This window comes from Macrotis lagotis, chromosome 3 (genome assembly GCF_037893015.1).
Source record: "Macrotis lagotis isolate mMagLag1 chromosome 3, bilby.v1.9.chrom.fasta, whole genome shotgun sequence".
Taxonomy (NCBI): Eukaryota; Metazoa; Chordata; class Mammalia; order Peramelemorphia; family Peramelidae; genus Macrotis; species Macrotis lagotis.
In genome coordinates this window covers 293,887,543-293,904,527 of record NC_133660.1, presented here as the reverse complement: position 1 = coordinate 293,904,527, position 16,985 = coordinate 293,887,543, and the positions used below count along the sequence as shown (strand labels likewise).

General features: G+C 38.9%; 1 protein-coding gene across 1 annotated transcript; it reads left to right on the top strand.

Annotated features, from left to right (window-relative positions):
• The first annotated feature begins 6,018 nt into the window (after positions 1–6,018).
• LOC141516732 (olfactory receptor 9I1-like) lies at positions 6,019–7,002 on the top strand. Its single transcript, XM_074227723.1, has one exon. It carries the CDS (start codon positions 6,058–6,060, stop codon positions 7,000–7,002), a length of 945 nt encoding a protein of 314 aa, XP_074083824.1. The 5' UTR covers positions 6,019–6,057.
• Positions 7,003–16,985: the final 9,983 nt, after the last annotated feature.

Here is a 16,985-nt window from a genome sequence, read left to right as displayed (position 1 = left end):
AGATGAAGAATACAAGCATCTCTTGGGGTAACTGATGTGGCATCGAGAAAACTGATCATGAGAACTGGATTTATTGATAAGTTAGGATATTTGAGAAAGCCTCTAGAAATAGTCCTCTAGTATGAGGGCAGGAGATGGGGATAAAAGAGTCTTCATGTACTGAACTCATTGTACAAGGAAGGAACATGCTCTGGGGCAGTGGGGGGGGGGTCAAAAGATAAAGATCAAAAAGAGCTAAATTGGGCAATAAATTGGACTTTAAAGGAAAATTGTTTAGTAAAGTAATAGAGGTAAAGTCTGGAAGTGGTAGTAGGGAGCAGAAAGAATTCCTACTTCCTCATAGTGACTAATATGAAAGAAAGTGTAGCTAGCATGGAGAACGGTGGTGGGAATGAGAAGCTATGTTTAGGTAAAGGACACATGTTGGAAGGGGTGAGAAAGAGATAGATTTAATATTGAAAGGAAGTATTGTTGGTAATTATGGAGCAGTTATACAAGAGAACATAGTGGAAGGAGCAGACAGATTTGAAGTTGAATAGGATGTTGGGTGGTGATAGTGTTCTGACTAAGGTGGATAGAATTGAAAGAATGAGAGTTGAGGAAAGGGAACAGGGGTTTGTGCATCAGTAGCCAAGGGTGCAAATTCAGTAGGATAAGGCAATATTTTAGGTTTTGGAGTTTGCTAACCATCGAGCAGTGAATCTAGGGAGAGTAGTAATGACTGGTAAGAGGTTCACTGAGGGTACCAACATCTTGTGAGGGGGAGATGCATCCTATGAGATGTAAGGAGCCTGTTAAACTGGAGCAGGAGCAAAACTGAGGTAGTAAGAGAGACCAGTTAAGAGCCAGGTATGCCTTGCTTATCTTATAGAAGACCTTGAGGGACAATACATGGTATTGTCGCCAATGAGTGACCTGGTCCTGGAAATGGTCCTGGGAAAGGACCAGTCTGAAGCCTGGGAGATAGTATGTGCTAGAGATGGTAGTGGGACAGGAGGAACAGTCTGGAAATTTCAGGTGTGAGGGAAGTTGGGGTTGGTTTTCTAGACCAGTGGTGTACCAGAAGGGAAACCTTTAGCTAGAATGAATAGCATATTTTCTGGAATTGAGTTTTCAGCAATTTACATATTATCTGCTTATTCCTGGGTCTAGAAGAGCCTGTGGAATGTGGTACATGATTTATGTTTATTATTTATTGCTTATTGCTTTTTATTGATTCTGTATGTCAATAATTTCTTAATCTTTTACTGAGTATAACTGAGCATATATGGATTAGCATTCTTTTGTAGGAGAGAGATTCCATTATGCCAAAGTATTATGACATGTACTAATTTAAATATTGCAGCTGGGAGTTTGCTAGAGGTTGGGACTGAGAGCTGATTCTGATTCAGTAGTCCTCATGTCCTAGATAGTAAGCCGGTACTTGGTGAGACCATCCAAAGATGGGTGGAGTTGGGGTGCAGAACATCAATGTTGCAAGAACCATAGAGAACTTGGCATTTCTCCTTCCTTTCCAAGTAGCGGGGTGGGGGGGGGGATAGCAAGATCAGTACAGTTCTGTAGTCTGCCTATTGAATAATCATCAAGTTGGTGGTTAGCAGCACCTGGTGGCTATAATGCCAACCCCTCATCTCTCCAAATACACACAGGTGAGCCTCTGTAACTGCTTTCTTCTCAAAGTTGGCTTGAAGGGATTCAATTGTCTGGGGTGGGGAAGGGCAGCAGAATGTTTGGAAGAATAGAGTTAGAGTTCAGAAACATCAGGAAGAGCACAAAACAGGACTGGAGATTCTCTAGCTGGACAATCTTGAAAAGAAGAAAAACTTAGAAATGACCCTAAAACTTTATCAAGAGCCTCACTACCTCAAAATATCAGCTCTGGAAAGGAATGCATATAAGCATCTACGTCTCTGGTAAGAGATAAAAGGGGATGCTATGTTAGAATAACTCCAGTGAGGGGGGACCCTGAGGTAGCCAATTATACTTTTGAGTAGTTCGCATCACCAGAGTTTTTCCTTCAATCACATTTAAATTTACTTCTATGAAATAGGTCCCAGTTCTGCTATTTTGGACCAAAAGCAATTCTAATTCCTTTTCTGATCCAATACACTCCTAGAAGAGGAAATTGAAGAAACTCAGAGAAGTTGTGCCTTGCCCCAAAGCAGAAGACAATCTCAGAGATGGAAGAGGCTTCTGGTAAAGGTAAAGGATCCTGTCTACAACTGGTCTACAACCTGGTAAAGGATCCTGTCTACAACTTCTCCTTGAAATGGTCATTCATCCTCTTCTGGAAAGACCTTCAGTTGTGTGAGGAGTGAATTGCCCCTGAGACAATTATTAGGAAATCTTTTCTTTTGTGGAGCCAAATATTCTTCTCTTCCACTTCCACTCCAACCTCATATTGTGAACCCACTATTCTTCTCATGGATATATAGCAAAATGTGAGTTCTATCCAGACTAGGTTGAACTAGATGGATATACATTTAGCTGGAGACCCTGATAACTTTCTGATACTTTAGTGAATTCATAAAATATTATACATGAATATCACCCCTACAATGGGCTAGAGGCCCTTCCTCCAGGACTTTTAAGATTCCATTGGTACCACTATCAAATTTTGACTTTCCATTCATAATTCTTACCAATCTTCCTACATTCTTTTAGAAATAGCTACATTTGAAAAATATGAGAATTGCTTCTTTAGACAGAACAAGTGATTAATAATGTGATGATTTTTCATTTATTTTATTCTTAAGATAGGCATACTTGGAAACATACCAAGGTATTTCTTTTAAATTTCGTTACTTATGGTACTTTTTCTCTAATATCGTTATTTTTTTCTTTTTGGATCATAGTACAAGTGAGAGGAAACAAATTAGTAAAGCATGATTGGATATGAAAGAATGGCACCTCACCAACATGAATTTTAAAATAAGGTGCTAGAGGAAAGATAGTTGTGGGATTTCCTTCTGTGCTCTTCCCTTCAGTAAACTCACTGAGGCAGTGTGGTTTAATGGAAATGACACTGAAAGATTGTGGGCAATGTATCCTGAGCAAGTTTCCTTATTTGTGAAATGGGGGTAATACATTTCTTGCAGGGGGGATGTGCCTTAGTCTCCCTGCCCAGATACCATTCACCTGACCTGATTTTGTTGGGTGTAGTGGTACAGCCTCTTGTCTAGTAAGGACACTGACAAGTTTCCCTTTCACAGGGGCCACAGAGCACCTTTCATTGGTAACAACAAGAATATGCTGCCACCAGTTCCTGTGAGACACCTTTTCCAAGATGTAGATTTCTCCCTTTGGTGTGAAAAGGAAGAGGTAATGAATTCCTTGATGAGTTGTGGCTTGAATATGAGGTGCTGCTGTTTCCCCCCTTACATTTAGAATTCTATCCTATTTCTCTGGATAAGTGAACTTCAGATCAATTACCAGCAACCATCACTTGAGGCAATTGCAATATTACCACCTGGGCCATGGAAGGCTTCACGTTGATACAAACTTGTTTGAATCAGAGAAGAAAAATCAATCTGGTTAGTTCAATTAAATGAGTCAGCCAAAGTTGTTGATGAGTCATTTCACTGAAACATCAACTGAAATAACACCCATCCAAACTACAGCTCAATCTTGTCATTTTAGTCTGTGGCTAAACTTCTTCAGAATCTGGATTTCAGTAATTACATGGAAAAGGGAGAATGAATAATTATATCTCTTGTGACTTCTGATCCTCCATGGAATTGATCTCCATGGATCATTGTGTTTTTGAGATCTGAGAAAAATATATGTAGTGCCTTACAAAGGGTTCCTTCCATCTTGCACGAGCTCGAGAAAAGGCTGTTTCCTACACAGGTATTGTAAATCCTGCATTGATGTTAGAGGGATCTTAAAATATAGGAGAGAGTTAATAATTGAGGTGACCTGTTACTTTTTGTAGGCATTATTTATGGATAATGTGTACATGATGACAACTTACATATATCTGCATGATCATTAAGTTGCAAGTTCATTGTGAGTAGAGACTGTTTCCCCAGTATCTACCAGTGTCTGACCCTTAATACATACTAGTTTGTTGACTGTTTGATCATAGACTTTTTCCATTAGGAAGTAGCAATATATTTCAGAAGGGAATTATTTTAAATATTCTAGTATAAGGATCATCATCAATTTATAATTTCATCAATCTGGGTTATTCCACATGGACAGAAGTCACACTTGCTCCACATTATAACAGGTTATTTTTGTGAGTTATTATGGCTGAAGAAACTATTCATTTATCGGATGGTCTCCTGCTGATGACCCTCTCTATTTTTCTGGGTTCTTGAAAAACATTCTCTTGCCAGGCTACACTGCAATTCCTTGACAGTTTGGCAGAATCTACCAGAGATTGTGTTTTCTTATTATAGCCCCAAGGAACAGAGGATTGCCATCATGCAATGGTAAGAAGCTAAGGTGTTCCAAAAATATTGATAAATTTCCCACAGTAAACTGATAATCAGAATAATAAATTTAAACAAGTCAAAAATGAATTAGAAGTGGGATAGGGAGGGCCAGTCTGACCATGGGCCCCAATTTGCTGAGGAGTACATTGAAAAAAACTCAAATTTAATGCTTTGCCTAAGTTCACATCAAATCAGCAGAGAAGGTTCAGCACAATTCTTTGGGCTGTTAGCTTAGCCTCATAGAATGCATGGTCAATGGTGATGAGGCTGAAAAGAGGCAGTGTTTTGGAATTTGGAATGTCTCAAAGGGTACTTGAACTTCTCTCCTATGACTTGAGGGGATGACTCAGTTTAGTTTGTGTGTGTGTGTGTGTAAATGTGTATTTGAACAAGAATGTAACAAAGGTTAGTTATGCCTCTTTGTTGCTGAGGAGCTGGGAAGATGTCATACAGGTAATTTGAACCTTGAGATAAGAAGCATAAACATAGAAGAATGCCATTGAAATGGGGGAAGAATGAGATAAAGGGGAGAATTTGAAGGTAGAACACTGTACTGAAATAATTTATTAAGCACCTACAATGGGCTGTGCCACATGGTAGGGAAATAAAGGCAAAATAAAATCATTGCTCTCAAGGGGCTCACCTCCTAAGTAAGTAGGCAAGAATAATATAATAAAATGGTCTTCCAAAATGTAAGTCTTTTAGGAAAGCAGCTCTCCTTATCTGAACAGGCCTTTCCTATTATGTAGTCTTCCAGAATTTGGGGCAATAATGGTGTTCTCATTTTTTTCTCAAAGCAATTTAAAGCTTCATAATTCTTGGAACTTTTGTCTTATAAGGAATTGAAATCTTACTTTCTTTATTTTCTATGAATTACTCTTAGGATTGTCTCTCAGAGTAAAGTAAATCTCCTTTCTCTCCAAATTCACATTCCTTTCTATCACACTATCAAACAAATGAACAACTCCTTTAACAATGCTCCATATTTTGCTTCATGATTCCTTTCTGTTTTTTTTATCCTAAATGTCCTGTGATCGGAGCCAGGTTTCCTAACATTTTTATCCTTTAGATTTTTGAGCACTAAATGTAAACTGGCATTTGTGTGGTGGTTAGAGCAGCAGGTCGGCAGTCAGGAAGACCTTCATTCAAAACTAGCATCAGCTAACTATTTGATCCCGAGGAAATCACTTGACCTCTGTTCAACTCATAATCTTCACCTTTAAAATAAGGATGAAAATAGCACCTACCTCTTAGGGTTGATGAAATGAGATAATTGCAAAGTATTTAGCACTGTGCCTGACCCATAGAAAGTTTGCTCCAAATTTTAATTCTTCTTGTTATTATGACTTGCTCTTTTCCTGATTAAGAACCTTTTCTTTTTATTCTTATTAGCAATCACTCTTGCCTTGTCACATCCTATGCCAAGGTTTTGACTAATCATGGATATTATTTGACTTGCCTAGGGTGAGATGAAATCAATCATTGTCTTTTCTTTAAAGTGTCCCTTAGACCCTTGCTGAGTTTCCTTCACAGTGTGATTTGAATGACATGATGTTTCCAAGTCTGGGGTCTTATAATACCATTTTCTCCCTCACACGCTTAGGCAATAGTGGAGTCAATGGCAGAGCAGAATCACACCACTGTGACAGAGTTCATTCTCATTGGCTTTAGTGACCATCCCAAGTTGGGAACTATTCTCTTCCTGGTGTTTCTCAGTTTCTACCTCATCACTGTCTTGGGTAATATGGGCATGGTCCTACTGATCTGCTTGGATTCCCATCTCCACACTCCCATGTATTTCTTCCTGAGCCACCTCTCCCTTTTGGATGCCTGCTACTCTTCAGTCATTATTCCTCAGATCTTGGTCACCCTGGTTATTGGCAGGACAAGTGTCTCCTATTATTCTTGTGCTACTCAGTTCTTCTTTTTCACTGTTTGTGCTGGCACCGAGTGCTTTCTGCTAGCAGTGATGGCCTATGACCGTTATGTTGCCATTAGCAATCCTCTCCTATACTCATCAGCTATGACACCAGGCACCCGTTGGGGCTTGGTGGCAGGGGCCTATAGTGGTGGATTATCAGGAGCCATCCTCCGCACAGCCTGCACATTCACACTTTCCTTCTGTGGGCCCAACCAGATCAATTTCTTCTTCTGTGATCTGCCACCTCTGGTGCAACTTTCATGCAGTGACACTACCAACAGCCAAATTCTGATTCTCTTCTTTGGCAACTTTGTTATTTTGGCCAATGCTCTAGTGATCCTGGTTTCTTATTTTTTCATCATTAAGGCCGTTCTGCATGTCAAGTCAGTTGGAGGCAGAGCAAAGACCTTCTCCACCTGTGCCTCCCACATCACAGCTGTGATACTCTTCTTTGGAACTCTCACATTTATGTATATGCGTAGCAACTCAAACAAATCACTTGAAGAGGACAAGGTGGTGTCTGTCTTCTACACTGTGGTCATTCCCATGCTGAACCCTTTCATTTACAGTCTGAGGAACAAGGAGGTGAAAGCTGCCTTCAGAAAAATCATAAATAGAATCCAAGTCTCTCAGGATTTGTAGTTTGGGTTGACTCATTATTCATCTTGACTCCATTCTTCTTCAAATAATAATTGCTGTTTTTTTAAGTTGTTTCAGTTTTATCCAACTCTCTGGAAGTCCATTTGGAGTTTTCTTGGCAAAAATGATAGAATGGTTTGCCATTTCCTTGTACATTTCATTTTACAATTAAGGAAACAGAAGCAAGTAGGCTTAAGTGACTTCTTTGGGGTCATTTATCTAATAAGATCCTGAGGATGAAGTTGAATTCAAGTCCTACTGATTCTAAGGCCAGCACTCAATCCACTGCCCACTTAAATGTCCAGAAATAATAAAAGCTGGCATTCATGAACTTCCTTTTTTTTAAAAAAAAAATAGATGCTCCATTAGGATCTGAGAGGGATCATAGGATCTATAATTGAAAGGGATCTAAGAGATTGTCTATTTTAGTCTCATTTGCATTTGTAAAACAAGGTTTCTAATCTAAACTAGGTTATAGTTTAGTCAGGAAGAAATATGAAAGGCAACTAAACTAAGAGGAAGAAGACCCAGTTGTGTCACTAACTTGCTATATGATTTGGGGGATATCACTGCCTTCTTTTGGTCCTGGTTCACACCTCTGCAAAATGAGAGTGTGGCATGGGAATCTATAATATCCATTCTAGCTCTATTATTAAATGATTTTAAACATCCTCCAAATATGCTGCAAATTGAGAAATGGAAATGAATAAGAGAGGCAGAAGCAACGCAGAATTTAACAGGACAGCAGGTAGCATGTTGGTGCTTAAGTTCAAAGGGTTGCTAATGCCTATTGGAAATAATATTTGGGTGACCCATTTGTTGTGTTTCGCAAACCCTACATTCCTTATCTTATGAATCATAATAGAGAAAATAGTGACAAATCTCCTTATTATAATTATCTTCATGCAATCCTTCTTTGAGTCTATCTGAGAGGCACTGGGCTGTAGTAGAATCAGTGTACTCTAACTAGGAATATTTTTGCCCTTGGGAACACAATATAAATAGAAAAACGCACCTCTACAAGGACACCATGTGGAGGAGGAGTTGCCCTTTGTCCATCCACACGTGACCTAATTATTAGGTCTTCCTATTTATTCTTATGCACCAAGAATTGTCATCGTTGTTTGACCTTTCTTGAAGTGGAACAGGAAATCGGGAAGCTGCAAGTGAATTGCATTTAAGTGGGGGAAAGCGATGCCAAGTGATCAGCCTCGTTTCTTCGTCCACAGACATTTGGGTCTAGTGGCAAAATACAGACCAGGATGTCTAGAGATAATCTGGCATGATAAAGGATTAGAAATACTTCCAGCATTCCTGAGTTAAGAACTCTGGACAGAGTCCCAATCACACTCCCTGTTTAATTGCTCTAGAAAAGGGCACTGAATTTGGAGTTAGAAGATCTGGCTTCAAATCTTGCCTCTGCCACTAATTACTATTGTGACCATGCGACAATGGGTCAATCACTGCTCTCTGAACTTCATTTTGAATTGAAGGCCTTGGAGCAGCTGGACTTTGTCTAAATGCTATGATTCTTCTGAAATTGTACACCACCTTCTTCTGGACTGGTCACACTGTTTCTCACGTTTTCTTGAACAAACACTTAGTTTATCTTGCCAATGCTACCTTCCTTAGGACCAGGTGGTTCATTTATGGAAGGTGGCTCCATTGCAGGAGTATGTGGTTTCAAAGAGAAAGAGAAATTAAAAATCTGTAGCACTCCAGCAATAATTCAGTCAAGGGCTTGAAAGAGAATTGAACTTAAGCATGAAGTGGTGTTTGAAAAGTGTGACATTTTCAATCATTTCTTCACATACCACAGTCCTGGGGATAATTGGGAGTTATCTGTCTTTCTGGGAAATACGTTCTCTTTAGAAGGTTAGTCCCTTTCAGTTATCCCTATATCATTTTTGTCCAAAAAACAAAGGACTCTCACATCCTTATCTTTTGTAGCCTCATCGCTGTTCTTTCATGATCATTTCTGGGTCACAACTTTGACAAGAAGAAACCTGCTGTTGTTGAACTAAACATCTTCCCCACAGGATAAGTAAGTTTTTTTCCTCTCAGAAGCCTGAGGAATTTTGTGAAGATGCATCTGTCAGTCAGATTATTAGACATCAGGGTCTAATAAAGAGAAAAGTTTCTTATATTTCTCCACTTTCAGACATCCCTGTTGGAAGAGTGGTTACAGAAGGGATTTTTCACACAACTAGATGAATGAATACGGGGTAGGAGCAATGATACATGTTGTATTCCCAATTAGACATTCAGCCATTGAGAGCAAAACTCCTGTGCTGACCTTTTCTCTAGCCTCAGTTTTGGTCCATAGTAAAACTTTAATATTTGCTTGTGGCCAGTCAATTAATTAAGGAGGAGGAACTGATTGACAGCTGATTGACAGTAGGGCAAAGAATATAAGTACCAGGACTATGACAATCTGGTCTTCATTTTCCATGAGGATATGTCTTAGAATAATGTAATGTGGAACTGGAATGGTCCTTGGAGATGTCTCTGACTGATGATCAGCCAAGTGAAGATATTTAACAAGGATATGTCATTCAAGCAGTGACAGGACCTGCAACCAAATCCCAGATCTTTTGACTCAAAATAAATTGTTCTTCCCTTTATGCCATGCTGTTATTTTGACATACAGATCCCTGGTGGTGGAAAATTGAGTCTAACCTTTTGTTGTTTTAAATTCATCTTTTAAAAATCTATCCTCTTCCAAGTTAATTGGTAAGGGGGTTAGAATTTTGTGTATGAGATTGAACCCATGGGCCTCACCCCTGCTTCAGCCGATGAGTTTTACTCTCTTCCAAAGGCCATAGATTACTTTCCTTTCCTCACCATCATGTGGTACCTCTCAAATGTCTCACAAGACAGACTCAGTCCCATCAACCTTTTGATCCAGGCAAAGTTTGTTTCCAGCACCTTGCTGACTTTCATAAAAATACTTTCTGCTCCCTCCTGCTCCTCATGTGCCCCCAAACTGGCATTTTTTGGGACCTGGCTACATTCTGTGCCATGGCATGTTATAATGACTAAACCTCTAGATTTGGATCTCAAAGTTTATTAGCTGTGTGATACTGAGAAGTCACTTATTCACTTTTCTTATCTATAAAATAAAGGTGTTATTGGATTGGACTTGATGGTGTATAAGTCCTTCTAATTGTAAATCTCTATTATTATCTAATAGCTATTGTTTATCATACATGTTGTGATCTAGGCAAAATTGGGAAGTTGCTTTTATACTTTTCTATGGCACATTCAAATAATTTTTTGTCCTGTCTCCATTTTTCCCAACTTTGCCATGCATCTTATGAAAAGTGTGTGTGTGTGTGTGTATTACAAAATTAACTGTCCTTTAGCAACAAAACCTTAAACTTACCTTCCCCCCCCATAATAAAAGTCTGCTCTCAGGATAGGATATTCTATCCATCACATTGACTTGATTTGGAGCTTTAATGACTAGGATCACTAGATCTCCCTTGGATCTAGTTTTTAAAGTATATTCTTTATTAATGAATTATAGAATATAAAATCTGGATGAGGTTTTAAGGGTTATCCAAGGTTAATGTCCTCATTTTACAGAGGAGAAACCTGAGGTCAAGAGATTTGCCCAAGATCGCAGAGGTAATAAATGGCAGAGGTAGGGTTCAAACCTAGGCATTCTGACTCCCAGTTTAGTGCCCTGCCCCATGAAGCACACTGTCCCTTTGTCACCTGGCAAAAGAAATTTAGGGTTTCCTATCAGTTGGGACTGAGAGAGCAGAACCTTTCACAACCTCAATTCTCCTCACTTAGAATTTATATCTTAGTTTGAAAAATCATTCAGAGAGCTAAAGTAGCATATGCCATATGTCCAAGAAGTGATGTGGACAAGGACTGTAGGAGCTCAAGGAAGAGGGGGGTACCGCTAGCTGGATGATCAGTGATGGATTCTCAAAGGACATGGCTTTGGAACGGGATCTTGAAATATGAGAAAGATTTGGAGATGGAGGGGGTCAGAAGGTCAGGTCAGGAAAAAAAACTATTCAACTTCCTTTTTAAAATTGATTCTTCCTGTCTCACCCATACTGGAATTTCCTCTCATGGAAATTCTACTTCTGAATCGATTTGCCGACTCTTTGACGTGGACTGACTTATCCCTGTTTAAATAGTCTAGAGACTCCCAACTCCAAGGGGCTTACAAAAGGATGTTAGATTTAGTTTGGACACTCATTTGGCTTAGCTGTGGTCGTACTATTTGGTGTGGAAGAGGAAAATAGAGATGCCAGCTTCCTTACCAATGTCACAATGGGATTTCCGCTCTTCTGTATGTCTGGGACCTGGGTTCCTGGGAGGTCTCTAGACCTCCTGTCTGGTCAGCTCCTCTTCAGATCCAACTTTGATTGCCATCCCCAGCACTGACTCCTGGGATTCATAGATAGAATGATTCCCCCAGAGTCAGAGGCCATGACATCTGTTTACCAAGTCTCTCAGGTTATACTTGGTAATATATATCTAGAGACAGTAGACAATTCATGGCTTGTGAGAGTTGCCTGCTCTGATGTTTTCATTTCATCTCTAAAAGAAAAAGCTCTCCTTTGTTAGCAGAAGCCCTGGGCCCTTCCCACTTACAGACAAGACTTGTGAACTCCATGGGGCAATGGATGCAATTTGAGGAGTTTCAGAAAAAAGACAAATTTGTCAAATGAAGTTTAGAAATGTTTCCAAGGCTTTACAAAGAAATTCACTATATCAGAATTTTAAAGTTATTATGTCAATATAAGCAAGAATTGAAGCAGAATTTCATATACATTTACACATATATATTATACACACACAGCTACAGATATATATATATATATGTATATATATTGGGGTATATATATATATGTATATATATTGGGGTAGCTATATGGCTCAATAGTTAGAGAACTTGCCTTTGAATCAGAAAGATCTGAGATCAAATCTAGCCTCAGATTAGCTATAAAATCCTGGGTTACTCAAATTTTGTTTGTATCAGTTTCCACAATGATAAAATTAACTACCAAGGTCCTTGTTGGGCATCAAATGAGACAATATCTTTAAAGTGCCAGGATATGACACACAGTACATGCTTAATAAATGCTTATCCTTCTTTTTTCCTTCCCTTCCATATCTATCTATTTATCTAAGATTTTATATATTATCTGTCATATAATATCCATGTATACATATACTAATTTAAGTGTAGCAGCACATATATGTTTTCATATACTTATGTACTTTAAATATCAAATTAAGAGGCATAAATGTGCATATCTATATCTCTATGATTTGAAAATTTTGCTTTATTTTGGTTTTGCTGGGAACATTTGGGAACTTTGTCAGTCTTTGGAGCCAAGGGACAGATATGGTCAGATTTCATGTACAACCACTACTGTATAAATGTATAAATCTCTTGACTTGAAATTTTAAAACTCTTCTCAAGCTGGTTCTATATATCTAGATTCCATTGCTTAATATCTTACTCTTCTTGAACAAGTCCCTTAAGCTCTCTGTGATGGTTTTTTTATCCATAAAATGAATATGTTCATTTAGATGAGTTTTCATTTTTTCTAATCTTAAATCTGTGGCCCTATGATTTCACATCACTTTCTATAAGGAATTGTATAGAGCAAAATCAAGGAGGACTTGTGCTATTCCCCATCAAGAACATTGCTTTGTAATTACTTTGTATTTATTTTGTTTATCTTTAGATGTCTAGAAATCTCTCTATTGATTTATATGCAATGTATCTTCCTATGTCAACGAAATAGGAAGTCCAGTAAAAGCATACACAAAGATATGCACACATTTTTTTCTCTGTATCTGTTTCTTTCTCTGTCTCTCTCTCTCTTCTCATTCTTTTAACAGGGAGAGACATTGGCATTTGAAGGAATTAAGAAAACTCTTTTTTTGGTTCTTTTAAGGAATGGGGTTAAGTGACTTGCCCAAGGTCATACAGCTATGTAAGTACTAAGTGTCTGAGGTTGGGTAGGCACCTGGCTGCCCCAAGAAAGGTCTTTTAAAGGAGATATATATTAATTAAGCCTGAAGATGAGCAAAGACTTCTAAGAGGTAGATATGAGAAGAGAAAGTATTTTGGGCATGGGAAAAAGCCTATACAAAAGCACAAAAAAAAGGAACTGAAATGTCATATGTGGGTAAAGGCAGTTAGGTCAGTTTGGTGCAGAATGCATGGGGGGAGTATTATGTAATCACTTTGTAAAATAAGTTGGAGTCAAATTATAAAGAACTTTGAATATTTACAAATCAATTTTCATTTCATCTTAAAGGTAATGGGAAACCACTGAAGCTCCTGAGCAGAGAGCATGATATGTGCAGATCTGTTATAGAAATATCAATTCAGCAACCATGAAGAGACTAGACTGAAGAAGGGAGAATAGATAAAGGGGATCCAATTAGGAGACTATTGTCCATATTAGAGGCAGTAGGAATTAGGACTATGATGGCTATGGGGACCAATAGGAGAGTTGTTGATGTGATGGAATCAGCAAGACATTGCAACTAATTTGTGATGGATGGTGAGCAAAGGTGAGAAACTGAGGATGACTCCTGTTATAAAGATGGTGATGGAAGGATGGTAATGCCCTTATTTTCTTTTCCTTACTTTTTAATTTTTTCATACTACTACAATGGTCCTGTTGTAAAAGGATAGAAAAACCTAAAGAAAATCAAGTGAGAGGGGAAAAAAAGTGTACTTCAGTGTGTATTCAGATACCATCAGCTCTGTTTTTGGTATGGATAACATTCTCTTTAAAATTTTTATTTTTAATTTAAGACAATGGGGTTAAGAGTGACTTGTCCAAGGTCACACAGCTAGGCAATTATTAAGTGTCTGAGACCAAATTTGAACTCAGGTCCTCCTGACTCCAGGACCAGTGCTCTATCCACTACACCACCTAGCTGCCCCATGGGTAGCATTCTTTATCATAAGTCCATCAGAGAAATTGCTTCAATATTTTCCCCACAGTTTCTATTGATAGCTATATATCCCTTTATCCTCTTCCTTCCCTCCCTTCCCCCATTTATTCTATTCTCTCTCCCTCCTTTCAATCTGTCTGTCCTCAAAGGTATGTTATACCTGACTATCCTCTCCCATGGTCTTCCCTCATTTCTATCACCTACACACTTCTCCCCTCCCTCTGTCCCCTTTCTCCCATCTCCTTTCTTTTCATTTTCCTCTAGGGTAAGATAGATTTTTCTATACAAACTTTAGTGCATATGTTATTTCCTCTCTGAGCCACTTCTTTCTTTCTTTCTTTCTTTCTTTCTTTCTTTCTTTCTTTCTTTCTTTCTTTCTTTCTTTCTTTCTTTCTTTCTTTCTTTCTTTCTTTCTTTCTTTCTTTCTTTCTTTCTTTCTTCCTTCCTTCCTTCCTTTCTTCCTTTCTTTGCAATAACTGTTTTTTAAAAATTTTTCTTTAGTTTTTTTATATATTACTAAAATATTCTTGTTTAAGAGGTAGACATAATACCCCTTCCCCCACAAAAATATAAAACCTCATGAGAAATAAAGTAAAAAGAAAGAGAAAAAAATGTGTTTTAGTCTGTCTTCTGATACATTTAGCTCTGTCTGGGTGGATCACATTTTTTTCATGTCTTCATAGAAGTTATTTGTATATTTTTCTACAGTTGATGTGGCTGATTTTAATTCCCTCCATCCATTCCTTCCCACTGCCATCTATTATATTTTCTCTCTCTTTTCACTCTGTCCCTCTTCAACAATGTACTGTGGGGCAGCCAACAGAGCACTGACCCTGGGGCCAGGAGGGCCCAATCCTACATCCCATTTCAGAGACCCAGCAACCACCAGGCCCCATAGTCCCAGACAGACCATCCAATTCTACTGCCTTGCAAAAAGTAGAAAAGAAAATGTGTTATATCTGACTATCCTCTCCTATGATCTACCCTCTCCTCTATCCCCTACCTCCCCCCTCCCTTCCCTCTGCCCCCTTTCTCTACTTTTTCTCCTAGATGTCCATACCCTATTGAGTGTATATGCTGTTTCTTCTCTGAGCCATTTCTGTTGAGAATGAAGGCTCCCTCATTTCCCCTCACCTCCCCCCCTTCCATACCATTGCAAAAGCTACATGAAATATCTTTAATATGAAATATCTTAGCCTATTCTACCTCTTCTTTCTCTTGCTCCCAGTAAATTTCCCTTTTTACCCATTTACTCCATTTTTACAATATATTATATCTTCAAATTCAGCTCTCTCTTGTACCTTTCTACCTGTTCTATTAAATGAGAAGGTTCATGTATCATCAGTATCATCTTTCCATGCAGGAATAAACATAGTTCATCATCATTAAATCCCTCATAATTTACCCTTCTCCTCTGCTCTCTATGCTTCACCTGAGTCCTGTACTTGAAGATCAAACTTTCTGCTCAGCTGTGGTCCTTTCAACAGGAACATTTGAAATTGCCCTTGTTCCTTGACAATCCATCTTTTCCCCTTGCAAGAGTATGTTCAGTTTTGTTGGGCAGTTGATTCTCAGTTGCATTACAAGCTCTTTTGCCTTCCAGAATATTATATTCCAAGCCCTATGAGCCCTTAATGTAGTTGCTGTTAAGTCCTGTGTGATCCTGACTGTAGCTCCATGATATTTGAATTGTGTCCTTCTGGCTGCCTGTAATGATTTCTATTTGACTTGGGAGTTCTGGAACTTGGCTATAATATTCCAGGGGGTTGTTTTTTGAATCTCTTTCTGGGGGAGATTGGTGGATTCTCTCAATTTCTATTTTACCCTTTGCTTCTAGGATATCAGGGCATTTTTCTTGTAGAATTCTTTAAAAATGAGGTCAATGCTCTTTTCCTGATTGTAACTTTCAGGTTGTACAATAATTTTAAAATTATCTTTCCTGGGTCTGTTTTCCAGATCAGTTGTTTATTCAGTGAGATATTTCTAATTTTTCATTTTTTTGGTGTTGAATTATTGTGTCTTGATTTCTCACAAAGTCATCAGCTTTCTTTAGCTCCATTTACATCTGAAGGATTTATTTTCCTCAGAGAGCTTTCTTATCTCCTTTTTCCATCTGAACAATTCTGCTTTTCAGAGCATTATTCTCCCCAATAACTTTTTTAAAACTATTTTATCCATTTGACCTAATCTGGTTTTTAACATGTTATTTTCTGCTTCATTTCTTTGGATCTCCTTGACTTCATTTTCATGTTTTTTTTCCTGCATCTCTCTCATTTCTCTTCCCAATGTTTCTTCTATCTCCCTTACTTGATTTTCAAAATCTTTTTTTTTGAGCTTTATCATAGCCTGAGCCCTACTTCAATATTTCTCGGAGTCTTTAGATGCAGAAGTTTAGACTTTCTAATATTCAGATTGAGTATTTTGGTCTTTCATGGTATCAAAGTAATTGTCTATGATCTGGTTTCTTTTTCTGTTTACTCATTTCCCCAGCCTGTGCCTGGTTTTGGGGTGCTTCCTAAGTATTATAGGGACATCCCCCCACAAGGACCTCAGTGTGTGAGTCTCTGACTACTCTCCTGGTCTGTGAATGACCACAAGCTCACCCTTCTGCCCTGAAGGCTGTGAGGGGGGTCCCTGCTCTATGTGGGGACCTAACTGTGACCAGGGTCTGAATGTGGTCAAAGGCCCAGAGTCCTGTTCCAGGGACAGAGGACAGAATCGGCAGTCTCCCTCCATTCCCTTACCTTCCTTAGGCTGAGCACTCAGGGCACAGTGGCCTTGCAGCTCTTGCTGGATGACTCCAAGGGCCTGTTTCTGTTTCCTGGGATTTGGGCTGTGCTGAGGACCTGGGCTTCATGCTTGCTCTGGCAGAGGTCTCCCTGCTGATCTTCTTAAGTTATGCTTGGTATTCCCTGTGCTGGCAGGACAGAAAACTGCTTCTGCTGCTAGAAGCTGGAGCTCTCAGGCACCCTGGGTTGTTCCTAGGAGTCTGAAGTTCCTTTGCTCTGGTGCTGTGCTGCCCCTCCAACCCCATGGAA

Coding starts and splice junctions, on each gene's coding strand:
- LOC141516732 (XM_074227723.1), top strand. CDS start 6,058: ATGGCAGAGCAGAATCACACCACTGTGACAGAGTTCATTCTCATTGGC.